This window comes from Panthera pardus, unplaced genomic scaffold (assembly GCF_024362965.1).
Source record: "Panthera pardus isolate Hobbes unplaced genomic scaffold, ASM2436296v1 HiC_scaffold_26, whole genome shotgun sequence".
Lineage (NCBI taxonomy): Eukaryota > Metazoa > Chordata > Mammalia > Carnivora > Felidae > Panthera > Panthera pardus.
Window position 1 is genome coordinate 11,212,425 of NW_026526832.1, and position 20,409 is coordinate 11,232,833.

At 40.9% G+C, this 20,409-nt stretch overlaps 1 protein-coding gene across 4 annotated transcripts in view; it reads left to right on the forward strand.

Moving 5' to 3' along the window:
* Positions 1-12,286: 12,286 nt before the first annotated feature.
* Positions 12,287-20,409, forward strand: part of STRN (striatin) — a 93,683-nt gene continuing 85,560 nt past the window's right edge. For 3 of the 4 annotated variants that reach the window (XM_019447573.2, XM_019447584.2, XM_019447592.2), the window contains exon 1: positions 12,288-12,637. In XM_019447573.2, coding sequence (XP_019303118.1) covers positions 12,404-12,637 — 234 coding nt within the window. In that variant the 5' untranslated portion in view covers positions 12,288-12,403. Of the gene's footprint in view, positions 12,638-20,409 lie in introns of all 4 variants that reach the window. The other variant, XM_019447564.2, reaches the window with a different exon arrangement.

Below are 20,409 nucleotides of genomic sequence, written 5' to 3' on the forward strand. Positions count from 1 at the left end.
CCCAGCACTGGGAGGAAAACTTCATCTGAGCCAGTGGCTGGTGGACTGGCCAGAAGCCACTCTTTCATAGGTCCCCAAACCCTGTCCCCAATTGTGTCTCCCGCCTCCACTGTTCTGATCAGCAGCTCGCCTCATGCTAGCAGGGGGCACGCCAAATTCACACCCCTCCCCTCCTGTGGCCAGCGAGCGGTGCCAAGTGGGCGGGCTGATGGGACTGAGTTTGCCCACCAAGGGCATCGTGACAGTGGCGACGAACCAGTCCCAATGCCCGACATCTTTGCCTTGGAGATGGCCAGGATGCGCAAAGCCGCCTGACTCCAGGTCCCAGGCCCCTCATGACATGGCCCCCTCTGCAACTGGCAGGTACGAGGACGCAGGAGCCGCAGCTAAGGAGCCGCAGGCGGAGATACCCAGATGTGGCGCCTCCCTTGACTTCATGTTTTTAAGCTTCCTCCACGTGGTAGCACACATCAGTTCTTCATCCCTCTTTATGGCTGGATAACACTCCGTTACACGTAGACCACATTTTGTTTATCCATTCGTCAGTTGATGGGCACTTGGGCTGTTGCCACCTTTTGCCTATTGTAAATAATACTGTTGTGAGCAACTGTGTGCAAGTTTTTGAATGAACATATGTGTTTTCATTTCTCTTGGCTATATACCTAGAAGTGGAATTGGTAGCTCTTCAACTTTTTTTTTTTTAATTTTTTTTTAATGTTTATTTATTTTTGAGACAGAGAGAGACAGAGCATGAACAGGGGAGGGTCAGAGAGAGAGGGAGACACAGAATCCGAAGCAGGCTCCAGGTTCCGAGCTGTCAGCACAGAGCCGGATGTGGGGCTTGAACTCATGGACCAAGAGATCATGACCTGAGTTGAAGTCCAACGCTCAACCGACTGAGCCACCCAGGCGCCCCGCTCTTCAACTTTTTAAGGAACTGCCAGACTGTTCTTCAATCCCTTGTTTGTGGCGCACATAACCCCTTTTCACTCACCTATGTGTAGAGAATAAAGTTTATTTCAGCCTTGGCTGTTTTCTTCTGTTCTTGGTACCTCCCAGACTTTTCCCATCATTTCCTACTTTGAGGTAGGCTGCATCATGCATTGGCAATGATTCTTTTTTCCCTCCCTCTCTCCCTCAGTATCTTCCTTCCTTCCCCCTCTCCCCAGTTCTTCTTTAATACTTTCCCTAAACTCTTCTGAGCCACTTACAACCTAACGTCTAGGTTTCTGTGATAATATTTATAAAAGAAGCTCTGTTTGGTTTGAAGAATTATATTTATTAATTTGTTTCACTGCCCAATCCATGAGCTTCTTCTCAACCTGAATAATTGTATCTATTTGCTTACAAACATCCAGTATCAAGAAGCTAAAAGGAGAAGCATCGTGGTAGCCAATGGATTCTTTCTGAAGCGTAGTTTGAGCACTGTTAACATTAAAAGAAATAAAGTATTTTCTATTTCCTTTCCAGGTTCTTGTTAATATTGTCCATTTGGATTCTGAATCTAATGAGAGAGAACAAAACTTTGAAGTCAGGTTTCCCTTTTCCAAATAGGTTCTGCCATCAACTAGGGATAGAACTTTGGACAACCTAACCTCTTGGGGGCTTCAGTTCCCTCCTCTAGAAAATGAGAGGAAAATTTACTGGGTATTCTCTGTATGATCTTTTGCACATCTAAAAAGTACGTATGTCTGTATATTTATCCTGCTTATTTTTATCAAGAGAGGGAATCTTTGGCTGATCCTTTAATATTAGCGCATAATATTGTTTCATCTGATAAGTAGTTGTTAAGTGGATATAAAATAGCTATCATGGTAAGACAGTATAAAATACATTAAATCCAGAGAGCAGTTAAATATTGTAGATTATCACTATCAAGAAGAGTTGCCATTCCCATTGTGTGCCAGGCACGGTGCTAGGCACTTTTATATCCATTATTTCCTTCTACGCAAACAATGCTGAATGAGGTATGCAATTAGCACAATTTTCAAAAACACCTTTACTTGTATGAATCACTATACCTCACATTTTCTTCCTTCTTAATTGGAATTTTTAGGTCCATGCCAGAAGTGGCTAGAGTCCAGCTATAAATAAATGTCTTGCCTTAATGCTTTCCATCACATGGATTATTTCAAAAACCTAATTTAATCATCACAAATCTATTTCTACTTGTAAAAACGTATGAAATTATTATTGACAGACTTCACAAAATTTTACCTAAAAATTTCATGTCTTAATCACAATTTAGAAAAATTATCCTGAGCTAAGTTCTTGGTGCTGTCACTAAACAAACATGTGAGGACCATGCATGCACAAGTAACAGTACAGCTGTTTTTTCTTTTGTTTCCAGAGCATTTGTTTACAGCCTTGGGCCCCTATTCACAACTCCCTGTCTCTTTTTACCATTAGAAATCAGGGTTTCCATTTCAGGCATCGTTTTTCTCATACTCATATGCCCTGTTTGCCCTCCCCCCCCCACCCCCCCAACTTTCAATGCAAGTCAAAATAATACATGAAGGGGCACCTGGGGGGCTCAGTCAGTTGAGCGGCCCACCAGCTCTTGATTTGGTTCAGGTCGGGATCTCATCGTTGGTGGGATCAAGCCCTGCCTCTGGCTCTGCGTTGACAATGTGGAGCCAGCTTGGGATTCTCTCTCTCTCTCTCTCTCTCTCTCTCTCTCTCTCTGTCCCTCCCCAGCTAGTGCATGTGCGTGCACTCCTTTCTCAAAATAAATAAATCAACATTAAGAAAAAGAATACATGAAAATTTAAGTGAGTTTGTTTGGCTTTTCCAACTTCTAACTTTGATTATTCATTCTTTCTTTAAACCTCTTCCTTCTTTCCAACTTATTTCCATTTGTATAGGAAAATACCTCTCTTATTTGTGAAGAAAATGGAGGGGGGAGGTGGGTGGGACTTTAACCTTGTCTAATGAGCATAAAAGTAGACTCAAGAGGAAAAAGGAAAATAATTTTATATGTTATTCTAAATTGATTTTAATTTAAAAATGTGCATTCATTAAATTTTGGGGAAAACTTATCACAATTCACCACACAGAGACAATACTGTTGATATTTTAATCTATTTCCTTCTACATTTGTAATCATCCTGAAGTGGAATGCTGTATCCTGCTTTTGCCAACTTATTTTATAAGCATTTCCCCTTGGAATCACTCTAATAATAAAATGAGATAGATTTACTTAATGGTGGCTGTACCACTACTGACCTATGCTGGGTACTAGTTTTTACATTTTTATAAATAATGCTGCATTTGACTTTTAAAAAATGTAACTACATAGATTATTTCCTTGGGATAGATTGCTTTTTAAAGGGGTTATAAAAAGATGACAGATTTTAAGTTTTGATACACATTGCTGAATCTTAGAAAGTGATGCTTTTTGAAATAACAGATGTGAAAATGAAACTGGGCCATTGTTTTCCAAAGTCAAGAATATACCTAGGAGTATCATTAAATCACAAATATTTGGTTATACTTAACATTTTTTAAAATGTTTATTTTATTTGTTTTGAGAGAGAGGGAGACAGGGAGGGGCAGAGAGAGAAGGAGAGAGAATCCCAAGCTCAGCTGACAGCACAGAGCCTGACGTGGGGCTCGATCCCACAAACTTCAAGGTCGTGACCTGAGCCGTAAGCCCAAATCAAGAGTCAGATGCTCAACCAACTGAACCACCCAGTTGCCTCCCTAGACATTGTTTAAAAATGGCATCCTAGTTGACTGTAAATCATTATGAAGCTAGCAGAAACACTTAATAGAGTTTGGCTGTTTTTAGTCAAAATATGCTAGCTGAAACAAGAAAGGTGACAGTCCTGCTCTATACCCTGAAGGACCCAGCGTGTATGTGGGAGGCCTGGGCTTGGGGTTAGAGGATCAGCTTCAGATGCCACGTATCAAGAGCAAAGACAGACTAAGGTGTATCCAAGCCACGTGATAAAGAGGAACTGAGAAAAAAATGGGCAATTTGGTCATTAGTCTTCAGATAACAGGACCAGATAGTGGATTGCACCAACAGGTCAATGTTTCAAATAAGTGTGTGCAATTGAATATAAAATGAGAATTTCTGAAGAGAGCCGTTAAAAATGATTGCCTTATCATAGTGTGTTCCTTGACACTGGACATGTACAAGGAGAACTTGAATTCCTGTTGGTCAAAGATTTTGTGATATGGTTGTCTGATGCTGTCTCATTCGCTCATTGGGCAATTATTTATGGCACACCTATATTCCAGGCATTGGGAAGAAAATAGCGAAGAGTCAAGCAAAGAATCTGCCATGATATGTTTACATGAGGGATATGAAATCGTCACAGGTTGTGAGAAGTAGTTGGAGGGAATGGTATGGAGTATGGTTTGAGAAAGAACAGGCGGGGATTTCTATGTAGAATTGTTCAGAACTCCAGACTCTCATCTACTCTTCATACCTTAAATGTGACTACCCACCCTTGGTTGTCTCAGAGATTCCTCAAACCCAATTAATTTTAAATTGAATTCTTCACCTGTATCTAAAACCAACTTCTGCACTTGTGATCTCCCAGTAAATAATACAATTATTATGCCCTGTCGTGTAAAATATAGATTGTGATGTCATCCCTGACACTTTCCACCTTCTCCCTCACTATGCTTAGTTCATCAAGTTTCCTAAATATCTTGTCAAATCCCTTCACATGTCTTTATTGCCATTATTGCCGTCTTAGTCCCAATCACAACATCTGGTTGCAGTATACCAAAGTGGCTGGTGTGGACTGTAGTGTCAGCTTTCCTGGGTTGGAATCTGGCTCTATTATTCACAAACTGTGCAACCAGGGGTAAGTCACTTGTTCTGTCCGTGCCTCAGTTTCCACTTTTGCAAAATGAAAATAACAATACCCGTTTTATAGAGCAGCTGTGGATTAAATGAGTTAAGACTTGCAAATGTCCTGAAAACAGTGCCTGACTCTTAGAAAACAATTTAGAAGTGTTAACTAATACTATGTGTTCCACAGAGAAACTGAAGTGATCTTTATAAATTCAAATCTGATACCTTGCTGAAAAGTCTCCAGTTGCTTACCTTAGCTAAAGACCAATTCTTTAAGGGGACTCGAGTAATCTGGCCCCTGCCTACTTCACCTACTCATTTCCTCCTGGTCTTACGGCCATATAGTAGTGTCCCTATCTGTTAAGTGAAAATGATGTTAGTACTTACCCATTAAGGACATTGTAAGGATCAAGTTAATGCATAGAAAACGCATAATTTTTTTTTTTTTTTTTTTTAGTAAGCGGTGAATAAAAGTAATAATTGTTATTACTTTCCTCTTGCTCTTTATGTCAGGTATATCGGACTTCTTTCAAATGCATGATGTACTTTTCTTCCTCAGGTGTTTGAATTTGGCCGAAAAAGCTCCATTCCACCCCGAGCTAGCTAATTTATACTCTTCCTTCATGTTTTAATCTGGTGTATTCTCATAAAAATGTTGCAGCATTAATTTGATTATTGCAATATCCTAAAAATGGTATTTTTAAATGATCTTTTTCTCCTCTAATGAAAATGTATGTGTTGGCTCCTTCAGCTTGAATACAATCAGCTCACAGGCGGTAATGTTGCACATTATGATTTCGTGTGAAAGTGTGTTTGAGCTGGTTCAAACCCCTCCTCCTCTCGTTACTTCATGTCCTGCAGCTGGGGGGAAATCTGGGCAAGGAGATAACATAGATAATGGGTAGAATTTTCCATTACAGAGAACAACTCCAAGTGCTAAAATTAATACCGACTGGATAGCAGTAGCGAATTGAGGGCCTGCAGGGGAGAGGGAGGGAGACACACTCCGTGTATCTTGTTTGGAAAAAGTTAAGAAAACAGGGGTCTTCAAACCCTAAAACAAAAACGTATCAGACTTTAACCTCACTCATTTTTCTTATTTTTCTGGCACAATATCCAGATTTCCCATCACGTTTACAAATAATAATACTGATGATGCACCACATTTAAATTCTTTTGAGAACTGACTTAGTTTATATTTAAGGACTATCAGATAGGAGTTTGGGGAGGGGAAGCTGCTGTTCTGAGCAATTCAAATCTAAATGAAGGTTGGGTGTCTTCTTCTGAGCAAAGGCTCCACCTGGAAATCAGTATATCTCTGTTTCATGGCTGGCAAGGAGAGTCAGCTTATAAAAAGGTCCTCTCCCCACCTCAAGCCTCACAACGGTTATTTTTACGTAACGAAGTTATGTGAATTGTAACGAAGTTCTGTGAATTGTTTAAAGTTCAATTCCTGCTTTAGAAATAAGGGCACCATAGTTATTAAGGAGAAAAAGAGGAGGAAGGCAAGAACCAGTTGAGTAGAGCTTTCTTTCACTGGAAATATTAAAAGAGACAAGGATAGAGAAGCAAGGCATGGAGTTGATGGAGAGGATGAAAAAGAATGTTCAAAAACCAGTTGATCTTTGCTGAGAGGAACAGAATCTTAAGTTGGTCACCACTGATATTCTGAGAGAAGTCTTGCTACAGCTTCAGAGCTGTATTATCATTTTAGCCTCCTGCAGTGTTAGCTATTTAGATCAGTGAAAGCAATCCTGATTTTAGGTTTTAAGTATCTATTCCTCCATATATCAGCCACTACAAAATTAAAATTAATTTTAATTTCAAAAAGAAATTTTATTTAATAGTTGAATTTACTAAAATGTGTTAGTAACATAAAATTTCTTTAAAAAAATTTTTTTTTAAATGTTTATTTATTCCTGAGAGAGACAGGGTGAGCTGGAGAGGGGCAGACAGAGAGGGAGACAGAATCTGAAACAGGCTCCAGGCTCCGAGCTGTCAGCACAGAGCCTGACGTGGGGCTCAAACTCACCAACTGTGAGATCATGACCTGAGCCGAAGTTGGATGCTCAACCAACTGAGCCATCCAGGCGCCCCGGCAACTCTCTAATTTCAACCACACTCTTCCAAAAGAAAATAATAGTAGTAATAATAAATAATAGTAGAGGCGATTTTCCCCATCCTATCATGTGACTGTGAGGTAGATTTAATTCTTGGACTCCAAGAACATTTTCAAATAACGGAGTTCCTTTACTACCCAATTTTTTATTGGCTGTTCTCCCAACCCAGTCATTTTCAGACTTCCAATCTAAGAGGGAGCTTGGAAGCTGAGGAAAGGTAGAAGCAGGGTAGGCAGAAAGGAGAGGTGAGGGAAATTAGGTAGTGGCCAGATAGTACAGAGGCTGGCAAACAGTGAGCTATTGAACATGTCTGTTCCCCAAAGTTCTCTTCATGCTAGTGGAAGCCTATCTCTACTCAAGTGGTCCACTCTATTCTCTGCCCAGAATCCTGAAAAAGCCATGAAGCTCAATTTGAAGACTCTTCTTGGAGCAGTTAAAAAATCAGAGACCCAAGTGACTTATCATTTATTTATTTATTTTATTAAAAATTTTTTTTTGAGTAAACTCTACACTCAACATGGGACTCAAACGAGATCAAGAGTCACATGTTCTACCACGGAACCAGTCAGTCTCCTGCACAGTTTTTTTAAAAATACCCACTCATTTTAATGAAAAATACAAAAAAAAAAAAAAAAAAAAAGAGCAGATGACTTATTCGTTGTTTTGTGTTCCTATAATCCCTATCCCATATAACATACACATTGAAATAAAAAAAGCCAACACTCTAATTATCTAAATAAACATTTAGCATTTCACAATTTTTCACTTTATACTGGTTATACTGATGCATGAAACAACATTTTGACAGCTCTCTCTGTGCTTGGAAATGAGACTTTATTTTTTGTGTCATAGGTTTTATCAGTTATAAAATGAAATGATCAGGTAATCAGTACCACCTTAAGGTCTGAGGCTTAAGGGTAAGGCATAGACATTAATATTTTTTAAAGATTATTTTAACTCTGCTGAATTGAATTTCTATATAGGGGATTAGAAAGAAAAAAGAACAATTATTTTCCCCCCAGTATTTATCGTCTTTATATGTTACTCAGTCTTGTGAACTCTGTTATAATAATAGCTATCGTTATTTGGTATATGCTATTGGTCAAGCACTATGCTAGGGGCTTTACATTTTTTCTCTTGTCTAATCTTTGTGGTAACTTAAAAGCTGAATATTATTCTCATATTAAAAGTGACAGAATAGTGAATCAAAAAAGTTAAACCATTTGTCCAAGATTTCCAGATTTAGATAATTGTAGAGTGAGGAATAAAATTGAGGTTCTTCTTTCTCAAGATTGCTTTGGCTATTTGGGGTCTTTTATTGTTCCATACAAATTTTAGGATTAATTGTTCTATTTCTGGGAAGAGTGCCTTTAGAATTTTGATAAGGATTGCATTGAATCTGTAGATTGCTTTGAGTAGTATGGAGATTTAACAAATATTAATTCTTCCAATCCATAAGCATGGAATATCTTCCCATTTTTTTATGTCTTTTTCAACTTCCTAATATCTGGTAGTTTTCAGTATACAGGTTTTTCACCTCATTGGTCAAGTTTATTCCTAGGTATTTTATTTTTTTGGATGCACTTATAAATGAGATCTTGTTCATAATTTCTCTTTCTGATAGTTCATTGTTAGTGTGTAGAAATGCAACATGTCTTAGTGTATTGACTGCATTCTGCAACTTTACTGGATTCATTTATTCTAACAGTTTTTTGATGGAGTATTTAGGGTTTTCTATATATAATGTCATGTATATAGTGACAGTTTTACCTCTTCCTTTCCAATTTGGATGACTTTTATTTCTCTTTCTTGCCTAATTGCTCTGTTTAGGGCTTCCAGTGCTGGGTTGAATACAGGTGTTGAGAGTAGACATCCTTGTCTGTTCCTGATCCTAGAGGAAAAGCTTTCATTTTTTAAAAAAACTTTTTAAGTGTTTATTTATTTTTGAAAGCAAGAGAGACAGAGCATGAGCGGGGGAGGAGCAGAGAGAGAGGGAGACACAGAATCCAAAGCAGGCTCCAGGCTCCAAGCTATCAGCACAGAGCTGGATGCAGGGCTTGAACTCACAAACCACGAGATCATGACCTGAGCTGAAGCCAGACGCTCAACCGACTGAGCCACCTAAGCGCCCCAAAGCTTTCATCTTTTCATCATTGAGTATATGATGTTAGCTGTGGGTTTGTCATAGGTAACCTTTATTATGTTGAGGTACACTCCCTCTGTACCTGCCTTGTTGAGTGTTAACATGATGTATCACACTTATTGATTTGCAGATGTTGAACTATCCTTGCATCCCTAGCATAAATGTCACTTGACCATGGTGTATGATCCTTTTAATGTCTTGTTAAATTTGGTTTGCTAATATTTTGTCAATGATTTTTGCATCTATGCTCATCAGGGATATTGGCCTATAATTTCTTTTATTAAGAATTGTTTTAATGCTTATTTATTCTTGAGAGAGAGAGAGAGAGAGAGAGAGAGAGAGGCAGAGCGTGAGCAGAGGAGGGGCATAGAGAGAGGGAGAGACAGAATCTGAAGCAGGCTTCAGGCTCCAAGCTGTCAGCACAGAGCCTTACATGGGGCTCGAACCCACAAACCACGAGATCATGACCTGAGCCGTAGTCAGGCACTTAACTGACTGAGCCACCCAAGTGCCCCTATAATTTTCTCTTTTTTTCGTGGCATACTTGTGTGGTTTTGGTATCAGGGTAACGCTGGCCCCATAAAACGAGTTTGGGAAAATTCTCCCCTTTTCTGTTTGGTTTTTGTTTTTTTTTTTGGAAGAGTTTGAAGATTGGTATTAATCTTTCTTTGAATGTTTGATAGAAATCACCAGTGCAGCCATCTGGTCCTAGACTTTTGTTTGTTGGAATGTTTTTGATTACTGCTTCCCCTTACTGTAATCAGTCTATTCAGACTTTCTGTTTTTTCACAATTCAGTCTTGATAGGTTGTAGTTTTCTAGGAATCTATTCATTTCTTCTAGGTTATAGAATTGTTTATAGCAGTCTCCTATGACCCTTTGTATTTCTTTTTTTTTTCTTTTTTTTTTTAACGTTTATTTATTTTTGAGACAGAGAGAGAGCATGAAGAGGGGAGGGCCAGAGAGAGAGGGAGACACAGAATCTGAAACAGGCTCCAGGCTCTGAGCTGTCAGCACAGAATCCGACGCGGGGCTCGAACTCACAGACTGTGAGATCATGACCTGAGCCGAAGTCGGATGCTTAACCGACCAAGCCACCCAGGCACCCCTGACCCTTTGTATTTCTATGGTATCAGTTGTAATATCTCCTCTTTCATTTCTGACTTTATTTATTTGAGTCCTCTCCCTTTTTCTTGATAGTCTAGCTAAAGGACTTATGGGTTCTTAAACAGCTACCATTAAATGTAATTGTTTTATAGTGTGTTATGAATTTATTTCAGGGAATTGTCAGCCATGTCTTCTATTAGAGGAAAAAAATAACCACTTTCTAACATTTTAAACTTGTAAGAGTACTTAAATCTTCCAGATGAGAAAATATGCCATAGTGGCATTATTGTCCCTTCCACATTCTGGTAGGTCTGATAAGAGGAGGCAACGTGTTAATGGAAAGATCAATGAACTAGCAGTCAGGAATTCTAGTTTCTCATTTGGACTGTGCCACTCACTCAAAGCCTCATTGTGGACAAGTTTCAACTTCTTTGGACTTAAGTTTCTTGAGCTGTAAAATGAGAGGATTGGGCAGTGTCTCAAAGGACACTTAACAGCCAAACTAATTTATGACACAGGGAATTTGGCCAAGCCTGGATCACACTTTTATTATAATAAAGAATGAATTCATGAAGCAGAAACATCCAATAAATGAGAAAAGAGAGCTTGCCATCTTTATTTGCAACCAGGGCAGATACAGTGTGTTTCCTGTCTTTTCCACAAGCAGCCATGGGAAGGGAAGGGTTGGGGGAGGACAGGAACAGGATGTCCTTCCCTGACATGTCACCAGGCAGCTTAAATCTTTACATTTTTTTTCATGGCCATCAGGTCTGATATCCCAGAAATCCATCCCACAAAAGAAAAGAATTACAGATAACTTGTTATGGGGACAAGATAAGTGCTTCATTTCATTTTCATTTGTTAAATTTTTTTCAGGCGCCATCCTTTCATTATTGTTGTAGTGTGACTTTATAGTGACATATTTTCAGGGACTTCGGAGGATAAGATTTGGAGAAACACTTGAGAGGACTTTGATGTGCTTTTGAAGGCTAATTACTGCTGCGGGTTTGCAGGTGAACCGTGGAAGAAACTGGGACCAGGACAAGTGAAAAGGGAGAAGTGCCTGGATACCTAAGACAGTTCTAGGGAAGAGAAAGGGACTTTGTTCCTTCAGGTGGTGTTGATTTAAGGCACTGTGAGAATTGATTATATACTTGCCAATCTCCCTTTGATGACAGGAACTGTGTCATTTATCTTTATGTCCCCAGCGACAGAAATAACTGACAATCAAATATTTGTTGAGTTGAACTGAGTAAAAACTGCGCGGGAAAAGGTAGAAAAAAAGGACACCGAAATAACACCCTTGGATATCTGAAACGTCTACAGGACTTACTACTGCAAGATTTACTGCAGGAGAAAGAGACTTCAGCGGAGCAGTGTTTCAGATGAAGTGCCAACAATCCAGAATGTAGAAGCTGAAAAGGGCTGGTCCAGGAGAGAGAGGTGATCAGAGTTCCTTATAAGTGAAAACTGATCAGGCAACAGGTTTGAATCCGTAAGAGAGAGAGAGAGAAAAAAAAAAGGGAGGAGCGATAGCGATAAGCAGATTGCCAGAACTTGAGAGGAGTGTCTGGGGCCAGAGAAACACTTAAGTTGGAGCCAAAGGGAGAGGGTTAGATCCAACTAGCTGGAGCCGTCCAGGAGCCGGACCTCCGAACCTCGCTTTGAGCTTGTTTCTTAGCACAACCACCAGGAAGCCCTGAAAGATGTGCTGCTCGGACTGGTATCTTGGCGCGATAACTTCCGTGTGTGTGTATGTGTGTGTGTATGCAACAGGGCGCGCCGCCCGAGAACTTCCGCGTGCGAGGGGTGCACTGGCGCGCAGCCCGCTCGCGCCCGACCGGCGGGTGAGGAAACCCGCGCTCCCGGCCCGGTCGGCCCCCACCGCCGCGGGCAGGGGCGGGCAGGGGCGGGCAGGGGCGGGCCGGGGGCGGAGCTGCGGCCGCGCCCGAGTCTCTCGCAGCCCCACAGGCCGCCGCGACCGCGCTTGCCGCCGCCCCGCCCCGCGACTACAACTCCCAGCAAGCCCTGGGCCGCCCGCGCGCCGCAGTTGACCCATTTCCCGGCCCGTCCCGGGCTCGGCCGGCCCCCGCGCCCAGGCGGCTGCTCCCTGCTGACTGGGGTGTGGGCGGGGAGCGGCGGAGGCAGGAGGAGGCGCTGCTGGCCGCCGCCGTTGCCTCCGCTGCTGGGCTCCTGGGCAGCTCCCGGGGTTTCTGCGGCCGCCATGGACGAGCAGGCGGGTCCCGGCGTCTTCTTCAGCAACAACCACCCGGGCGCCGGCGGTGCCAAGGGTCTCGGGCCTCTGGCGGAGGCTGCCGCGGCCGGCGACGGGGCGGCTGCGGCGGGGGCGGCGCGAGCCCAATACAGCCTCCCTGGGATCCTGCACTTCCTGCAGCACGAGTGGGCCCGCTTCGAGGTGGAGAGAGCCCAGTGGGAGGTGGAGCGGGCGGAGCTGCAGGTAAAGACCCTCCCGGCCTGGCCCTCTTCATCCCGCCTCTTCGCTCCCTTCCGCCCCGCCCAGGACCCTTCCCCCCTCTCCCCCTTCGGCCCCCCTCGTCCCCTCCCCCTTTGCTCCCGCCCATCCCACCCAGAAACCGCATCTCTTTCCCCCCTTCACCTTTGCCTTTCCCTGACCCCGCTGCCTTGACCTAGGTTCCCACTCCAGCCCCTGATGCGTTGTTTACCCTCCCCGTTCCTTTTCGTCTGCTCCTTCACACTCTTAACTCAGTCTCATTTCAACTCTCTTGCCGTCCCACATTTTAGGTCGTCCCTTTCAGTTAACTAACTGGGCTGACAGTAGTTTTGAGAGACGTCTAGCAAATCATCCTCTGCCCTAGTGAGTCCCATCCTAGGTCTAGAGATGTTCCCTGCGAAAGGTATTGGTAGTTGGCTCCTGTCTCTCTGAAAGGGAGGTGACCAAAGCAGACAACCGAAGTTGTGTGCGTGGGGCCTTGACTTTAGGCAAGAAGCTGATGTTGGGCTAAAGTATTAAGAGGGATATCAGCTCCTTTTTGATGTATGTAAATGTTTCTTCTCTTTTCCTCTTCCTCCACCCCCCCCCCCCAACCCCCCACCTCCGCGTTTCTTTTAGGTATTTCAGATCATGAAGAACCTAGATGATCACCGTCAGGTGATGGTTCGGAGATGGTTTCCTATTCTCAGAATCTGAAACTTCCCAAGGGTTAATTTTATGCCCAGGGTTTTGTGAGATTGCCTTGTACTTTGAAAGGAACTAAAAGGGACTTTAAAGTTGGTTACATTTCCTTGCATAATCTGCAAGATAAAGCATATCCAGGAAGGAGCTGTTGTGGGCTCTTAGAAGAAAGTGAGGCTGATACTTTACAGGCCATTCTGAATTGCTAAGTGTGTTTCCGAAGCTGATGTTAAAACTTCCAAGGCACACACCAATTTCACAAGGAACTCGAAGAACTGAGTGGCTGTGCCTTTCTGTTTTACTGGCTAATCTTGTACACTTCTGAAATCTGAGTATAGTTTTGGTTGGTGAAACACTTGAAGTTAAAATGCTACCCAGCGTGTCACTTTTTTTGGTAACGGGTATTTTCTTTGGCACTTCAAAAAAGAAAAGAAGGAATCTGTTAACTAGAAAATCATGTGCTGGAGCAGGGTGCTTTGGCCTAGTGGAAGTGGCTATGGAAAGAGGGAGTAGACAGCGTTTTAGTACCAGCTGTGCTTACTGCTGGCTGTGACCTTGAGGAAATCCTTTAACCTCTGTGAACTTCAGGTTCCTCATTTATTTATTCAGTACTTTATTGAGTGCCAGCTGTGTGCCTCGAGGGCCTGGGATGAACACAACTGACAGAGCTTCGGTCCTCATAGAGCTTACGTTTTAGTCGGCAGGCAAACAAGCAGCAAATGTAAGTACATAATATACCGAACCATAATGGCACCTTGGATGAGGAAAATAAATCAGGTACGGAAATAGAATGTGATAGGGACAGCTATTTTATTTGTTTATTTTTTTATTAAGGTTGTTTACTTATTTTGAGAGAGCGAGTGAGCAGGGGAGGGGCAGAGAGAGAGAGAGAGAATCCCGTCAGCGCGGAGCCCGATCTGGGGTTCGAACTCACAAACTGTGAGATCGTGAGAATCCCAAGTCAGCACTGAGCCCCATCTGGGGTTCGAACTCACAGACTGTGAGATCATGACCTGAGCTGAAGCCAAGAGTCAGATGCTTAACTGATTGAGCACCCAGGCTCCCGGCGGCTTTTTTATTTTAGATGGGGTGGGTGAGGAAGGCCTCTGGGAGGAGTTGAGTGAAGCGAGGCAGTGACCCATAGTTTCTAAAATTTCTTCTCATTCTTTATTTCCACAGTTCTATGTTTGTATTCTTTGGCAACTTTTTTTACGTCTGCCATTATGTACTTTAGTATCTAGTCTGTTGGTATTTGTAACTTTTCTCAAAATGAATCTGACCATGTCTGTATAGTGATAAGCAGACTTGAATGCTTCATTTAAATTTATTAGTAATTCACTTTATTAAACAGTGCATTCCATAAATGAAATTGCGGATTTCAGACTTCAAGGAAGTGTTAAAGGCAGGCTTTAGCGTTAACGTTGTTCGGGTGTGGAGAATGATTTTTTTATGTGGCTGCTTAAATTTTAATTTCCAGTTTAGGGAAGGTGAGTCACACTAATTTGGTCAAAAACAAACAAGATAATAACTCTTCCCTTTTTACTTGTGGAGGTTCGGGAGTTTGCAGCTCATCTTACCCTTGTCCTGTCTCCCAGTTCTCCCCTTCCACCCCTCCATTTCAACTTTTCAATTTACCTATAATTGTAGTCACTCTTCAGTTTTACACACACATGCACACACGTGCTATTTCTGGGATTTTTAATGGCAAACGTTAAAGCTCAGGTAGGTTTCCAATTGGTGCTCCTCACACTGAAAGCACTGCATTTTTACAGTATCTTTTCGTTTGTGCTTACACTAAATTAAGCATCCAGGGAGGAACTTTAAACATGTGTCATATTTTCCAAACAGAACAAATAACATACTTTTTGGGAAGAGAGTTTGCGGGAGTCTCACAACTGAAAACATATTTTTAAAATAATTTCTTTTTATCAACATCATTAAATGTGAACATACCCCTTCATTTTTCTTTTGCCATTTAAATTTTTCTAGAAGAAATCGGAAGTCAGAGAATGAGTGGTGATGAAATTTGGATTAATTGATGTCCTCTCTTTGGTTTTTAAATCTCTTCTCAAGTCATTAACACCGAAGTCAACAAAAATACCTTTAAGATTAAGTCTAATTTGTCCCTTCAGGAACCTGTTAGTCTTGCTCTTTCAGATTGTCAGGACAGAGTTGTGCAAGGCAATCCAAGCTGTCACCTACCTGGTCTGCCTTTACCACTTCCTCCCTTCTTCAGGTCTTGGGAGGAAGGAACCAGTTATACTGTGCTGTAAACTTATCATTTTCCCCTCCTTGCCCATCTCAGTTAATGTAGAATTCTCTCTCTTTTTAAAAAAATTTTTTTAATGTTTATTTATTTTTGAGAGAGAGAGACAGAACGGGAGCAGGGGAGAGGCAGAGAGAGAGGGAGACACAGAATCTGAAGCAGGCTCCCCAGGCTCTGTCAGCACAGTGTGCGACGTGGGGCTTGAACCCACGGACCATGAGATCATGACCTGAGCCGAAGTCAGATGCTCAACCAACCGAGCCACCCAGGTATCCCTAGAATTCTCTTTATTTTTGACAATCCCCCTCCTGCCTCACTACCACCATTCAGATGAGAATAGGCAGTTCATGGGAAAAGAATGGTTAGGGTTATTACTGAGCTTTATATTTGTCAAAGGAATTGGAGTTGGAATACTAATCGTAACAATCGAGGGAAATTTCTTTTATGCGAGACATTGAGCTAGATGACCTTCAAGAAGTATGCAGTCTAGTTGGAGTGATAGACAAGCAAGATGTAGGAAAATCAGAGTGTTTATCATTGTGGGGGCTTAGATTTTCTTAGAATAGCACAAAAGAGAGCTAGCAGTGAATGGGGAGAATAGCAAGAAGAAAGAACTTAATGAAGTAATGAGAACCTATTTGAAAATTACTGACTTAATAGAAAGCAGGCATGTAAATACAAAACAAAAACTATTGGCCCTAGATTTTGGGGGGTGTGTGTAGTAGGGAAGGCTCTGTTATTTACCTGGAAATGTTAGAATTGTATGAAAAAGGTGATATGATTGAGTAGCTTAGGGCATGTGGCATAGAGACTGGAGTATTTATTAATCTGGATTTTGGCATTATTGATTCATATTTTCAGTCAACAAATGTTATTCACCCATTTTATGCCAGCTCCTGTCCTAGGCACTGGAGAAACAAGATGGTTAAAATAGATCCTACAGGCAGACAATAATGAATACTTACATACATAAAATGTTAGGTGGTAGTAAGCATCACAGTAATGTGGTTGGTATAAGGGGGATATGGAGTGCTTGGTGGGGTGGACTGGGGAAGAAAGGCTTACCTGATGAGATGCCATTTGAGCAAGACCTGAAAAGGTGAAATTAAGGAGGGGGTGTTCTGGGAGGGCAGAGAGAACAGTAGGGGGGAAAGGAGCATGCTTGGAATGTTTGAGGAATAATGAGGCACATGTGGCTAGAGTAGAGGAGAAGAATGGAAGAAATGCCATACTGGGTCTTGCCCATTGTAAGGATTTTAGATTGTACCTCAGCCAGATGGGTGACAGTTGAAATGTTTTGAGTAAAGAAACAGCATCGCAAGGGTTTAGAATGCACTTGGAGGGAAGCAATGGTAAGAGAGTCATGGAGTCTAGTTAATAATCCAGGCTGGAGATGAACTAAGCTGGTAGTGATGAGATATGTGAATGTCTATTTTGATACGTATTCAAAATCTAATGGATTCTGAATGCATTTTTGAAGGTAGAACCAACAAGGTGTGCTGAAGGATAGGATGTGACGTTTGAGGAAAAGAGGAGTCAAGTGTGACTCAAAATTATTTTTTGTCACTTTAGTTCAGTATTTCTTAGCTTTAGCTCAACCTTAGAATAATCTGGGGGAACTTTTAAAAATCTTCATTTCCTGTGCTCTACCCCAGACCAGTTTAATCAGAATTTTAGGATTTAGTGCCCCTGGTATTAGTGTTTTTTTGAGCTCCCTCAAGGGAGCACGGATTGAGAACCACTGCTTTAGTTGTTTGTTTCTGATTTTACATGTATTGTTTGGACACATCTGTTAGTATTCCAGATATGGATGGCTTTTTATAGAATTGGGATATAATTTTTGTTACGTTTCTATTATTCTTTCTGATGATAGGTAGCGTTTTATTTTTAGCCAGTAGAATATTATAATTTGATTCACCTCCCTCTGACTGAGAGAGATAATGATAGAGTAATTTCTGAGCTGGAATGAACTTTGGAAAAAATCAGCTGCAACCTTCTTCCGCAGGTAAAGTGAGGCCCACAGAGAGGTTGAATGACCGAGAATGAAACAGGTTTTTGTACAGACTGTCACTTAAGTCTCCAGATACCTGTATAGTTTTTTCCAAGCCCTTAAATTCATTATCTTGCTTGATCCTTAGACCCTTCTGAGATAATCAGTCACACTAATGCTTACTTATCATTTTTCTTTTTATTTAAAACAACAGACCTGGAGATTTTACTCTGTTCCACTGTTTACTAGCTTATTTTATTGTCTACATTTAATATTTTTTTCTGGACTTTGTGTTCTGAGTTTCGTTATGATGTTTCAGGGTATATATTTCTTTTTATTTTATTTGTGACTTTGTTAGGCTCTTTGAAAAATCTACATGATCCTCAATCATTATCTCTTTAGATTTCTGCAAAATCATCAGTCACTATCTCTTTATATTTCTGCTTTATCCCATTCTCTTTTCTTTAATCTTTAGGTCTCTGATTACATGTATTTTAGACCTTCTTTATCTGTTTATTCTGACTTATTTGCAGTCCATTAATTTTCTTTTCAGTTGAATTTAATCTTTTAAAGCCATCTGATAAGTTTCTAATTTTAATTATTACTGAAGTTCCTTTTGGTTGCATTTTAAATTTGCTGGATTTTTTCTTAATAGTTTCCTGTTCCCTGAAGATATCTTCAAGTTTCTTTTTCTTTAAACCTAGTGAGTATAGTTGTTTTATAGTTGGTATATCTGTACTTCCTCTGCATGAAGTCTTGGAGATCTCTTTCTGTGGTCTCTTGTTTTTGCCGGTCCTTGTTCATGGTGACTTATTTCTTTGTATGCATAGTTATTTTTGTGTGCTGCTCACTGTCCTTGGAAAGGTGTTAAGACTAATCTGAGGTCTCAAATAAAGGTGTCTTCTTTAGAAGGTCTTTGCATTTGCTCTGATGGGTTTTTGGAGGCATTAGCAATCCAGAACCATTTTAAAACCAATTCATTGCTTGAGGTTTTGGACCACCCAGCTGATGCAAATTTTGGCCACAAATACATTTGAGGACCAGCATCCTTCACCTTTGCCTTGAAGGAATATGCTACAGGGTCTTAGCTAAATGTGGGACATATCACCTGTTAGACTTTTTACTCCGGATGGTTCTGGTCTTTAGTTTTTGCTCTTTGGGTCCTATAAGGCTGTCCAAACTTAAGGTTCAGATTTGTTCTGATTGGCTAGTACCTCTAGAGCAAAAGTGGCTTTTGTTCTCTTACCTTACTAGGTTCCCATTTTCCTTTCAATTTTGGCCAAATAATTCCTTACTTCTTATCAGCTTTGCCTTTTAAATATGTAAAAATATTTTGTCCAGAATATTTAACTGTTTTCAGTAGAAGAGTTAATTTGAGGCACTATTACTGAAAACTGAATTATCTTACTTTCAAAAATTGACAAATAAGAATGGCCCAGTAATTATCTGTAGAGAAATATAATTGATACTTTTTCTCTATTAAGAGATATCCTTATTTGACCCTAAACTTTATTTACTATCTAAGTTTACTTTTCTTTGAGTCCCAGTGGTGGGGGGGAGACTACAACTTCTCTCCAAAATCTTGGTAAAATTAAAGCAGAATTTAAAACAAACAAACCAACCCCTTTATTAATCAGTCCTTGATTGGTATTTGAAAGTCCAAATAATCTGGACTGATTTCCCTTTGTCAGCTTACTCTCTACTTGATGTCAGGCTTATTTTATTTTATTTTGTTTTATTTTATTTTAATTATTTTTATTTAAAAATTTTTTCAAAAATTTTTAATGTTTATTTTTTTAGAGAGAGAGACAGAGCGTGAGTGGGAGAGGTGCAGAGAGAGAGAGAGGGAGACACAGAGTTTGAGGCAGACTCCAGGCTCTGAGCTGTCAGCACAAAGCCCAACGTGGGGCTCAAACCCACAAACCATGAGATCATGACCTCAGCCGAAGTCGGATGCTTAACCGACTGAGCCACCCAGGTGCCCCAGCATACTTTTTGATTTATGAATGTTATTAATGGATTCCAGGTTTCAATTCTGGGCCATTAGAAATAAACTTGCCCTTGGGATCTTTGGAGTTTCTTGCTTTAGTGGTCAATTTGACACAACAGTCTATTGTCATTGTCTCTCGCAGTGTGGCTGTGGAAAGTATGGGCCTTAGTTCCATCATTTCCAGTATATAATTTTTCTGGGCCCCATCTTTGTAAATATAGCCACCAAACAGAGTAGTTGTAATTTTAAAAAGATAGAGTATGCAAAGTTTGTGACCTATAATAAATGTCCAATAAGTGGTTTGCTTTTGCTGGTTGAGATTTCTGTGGAGAGAATGCTTGTAACGGTTTTATTTATTTATTTATTTATTTACTTATTTGGTATTATTTAAATTAAACTTTAGGAGCCAAGAACTAGTTTAAGTGATGCATTTGGCATAGTGGCTACTTATGCCACTGTTAATAGTGATGATAAAACTGACAGTTTAATAATACTGACAATAAACCGACAGTATCGAAGTAAGGAGCAGGCTAGAGATGTAGTAGTAGATGGTAATAGCTGGAAAGCATTGAGGACTGGAGATAGGAACAGAGGAACTTTGCAGTTCAGGAGAGAAACCTGAGGCAGGAGAAGAAGCTAAGAAAGGGGGTAGAAGAAAAGAAGAGACAGAGAGGGAAGAGAGATGGGGAGAGCAGAGACAGACAGGAGGAAGAAACTGTACACATGAACCTGTTGTTAATTCCTACAGTATGTATTGTCTGTAGTCTTCATCTTAGCACATGTAACTGTAGAATTCTAGGGCTGACAGGGATGCACGTGCGCACGTCCCC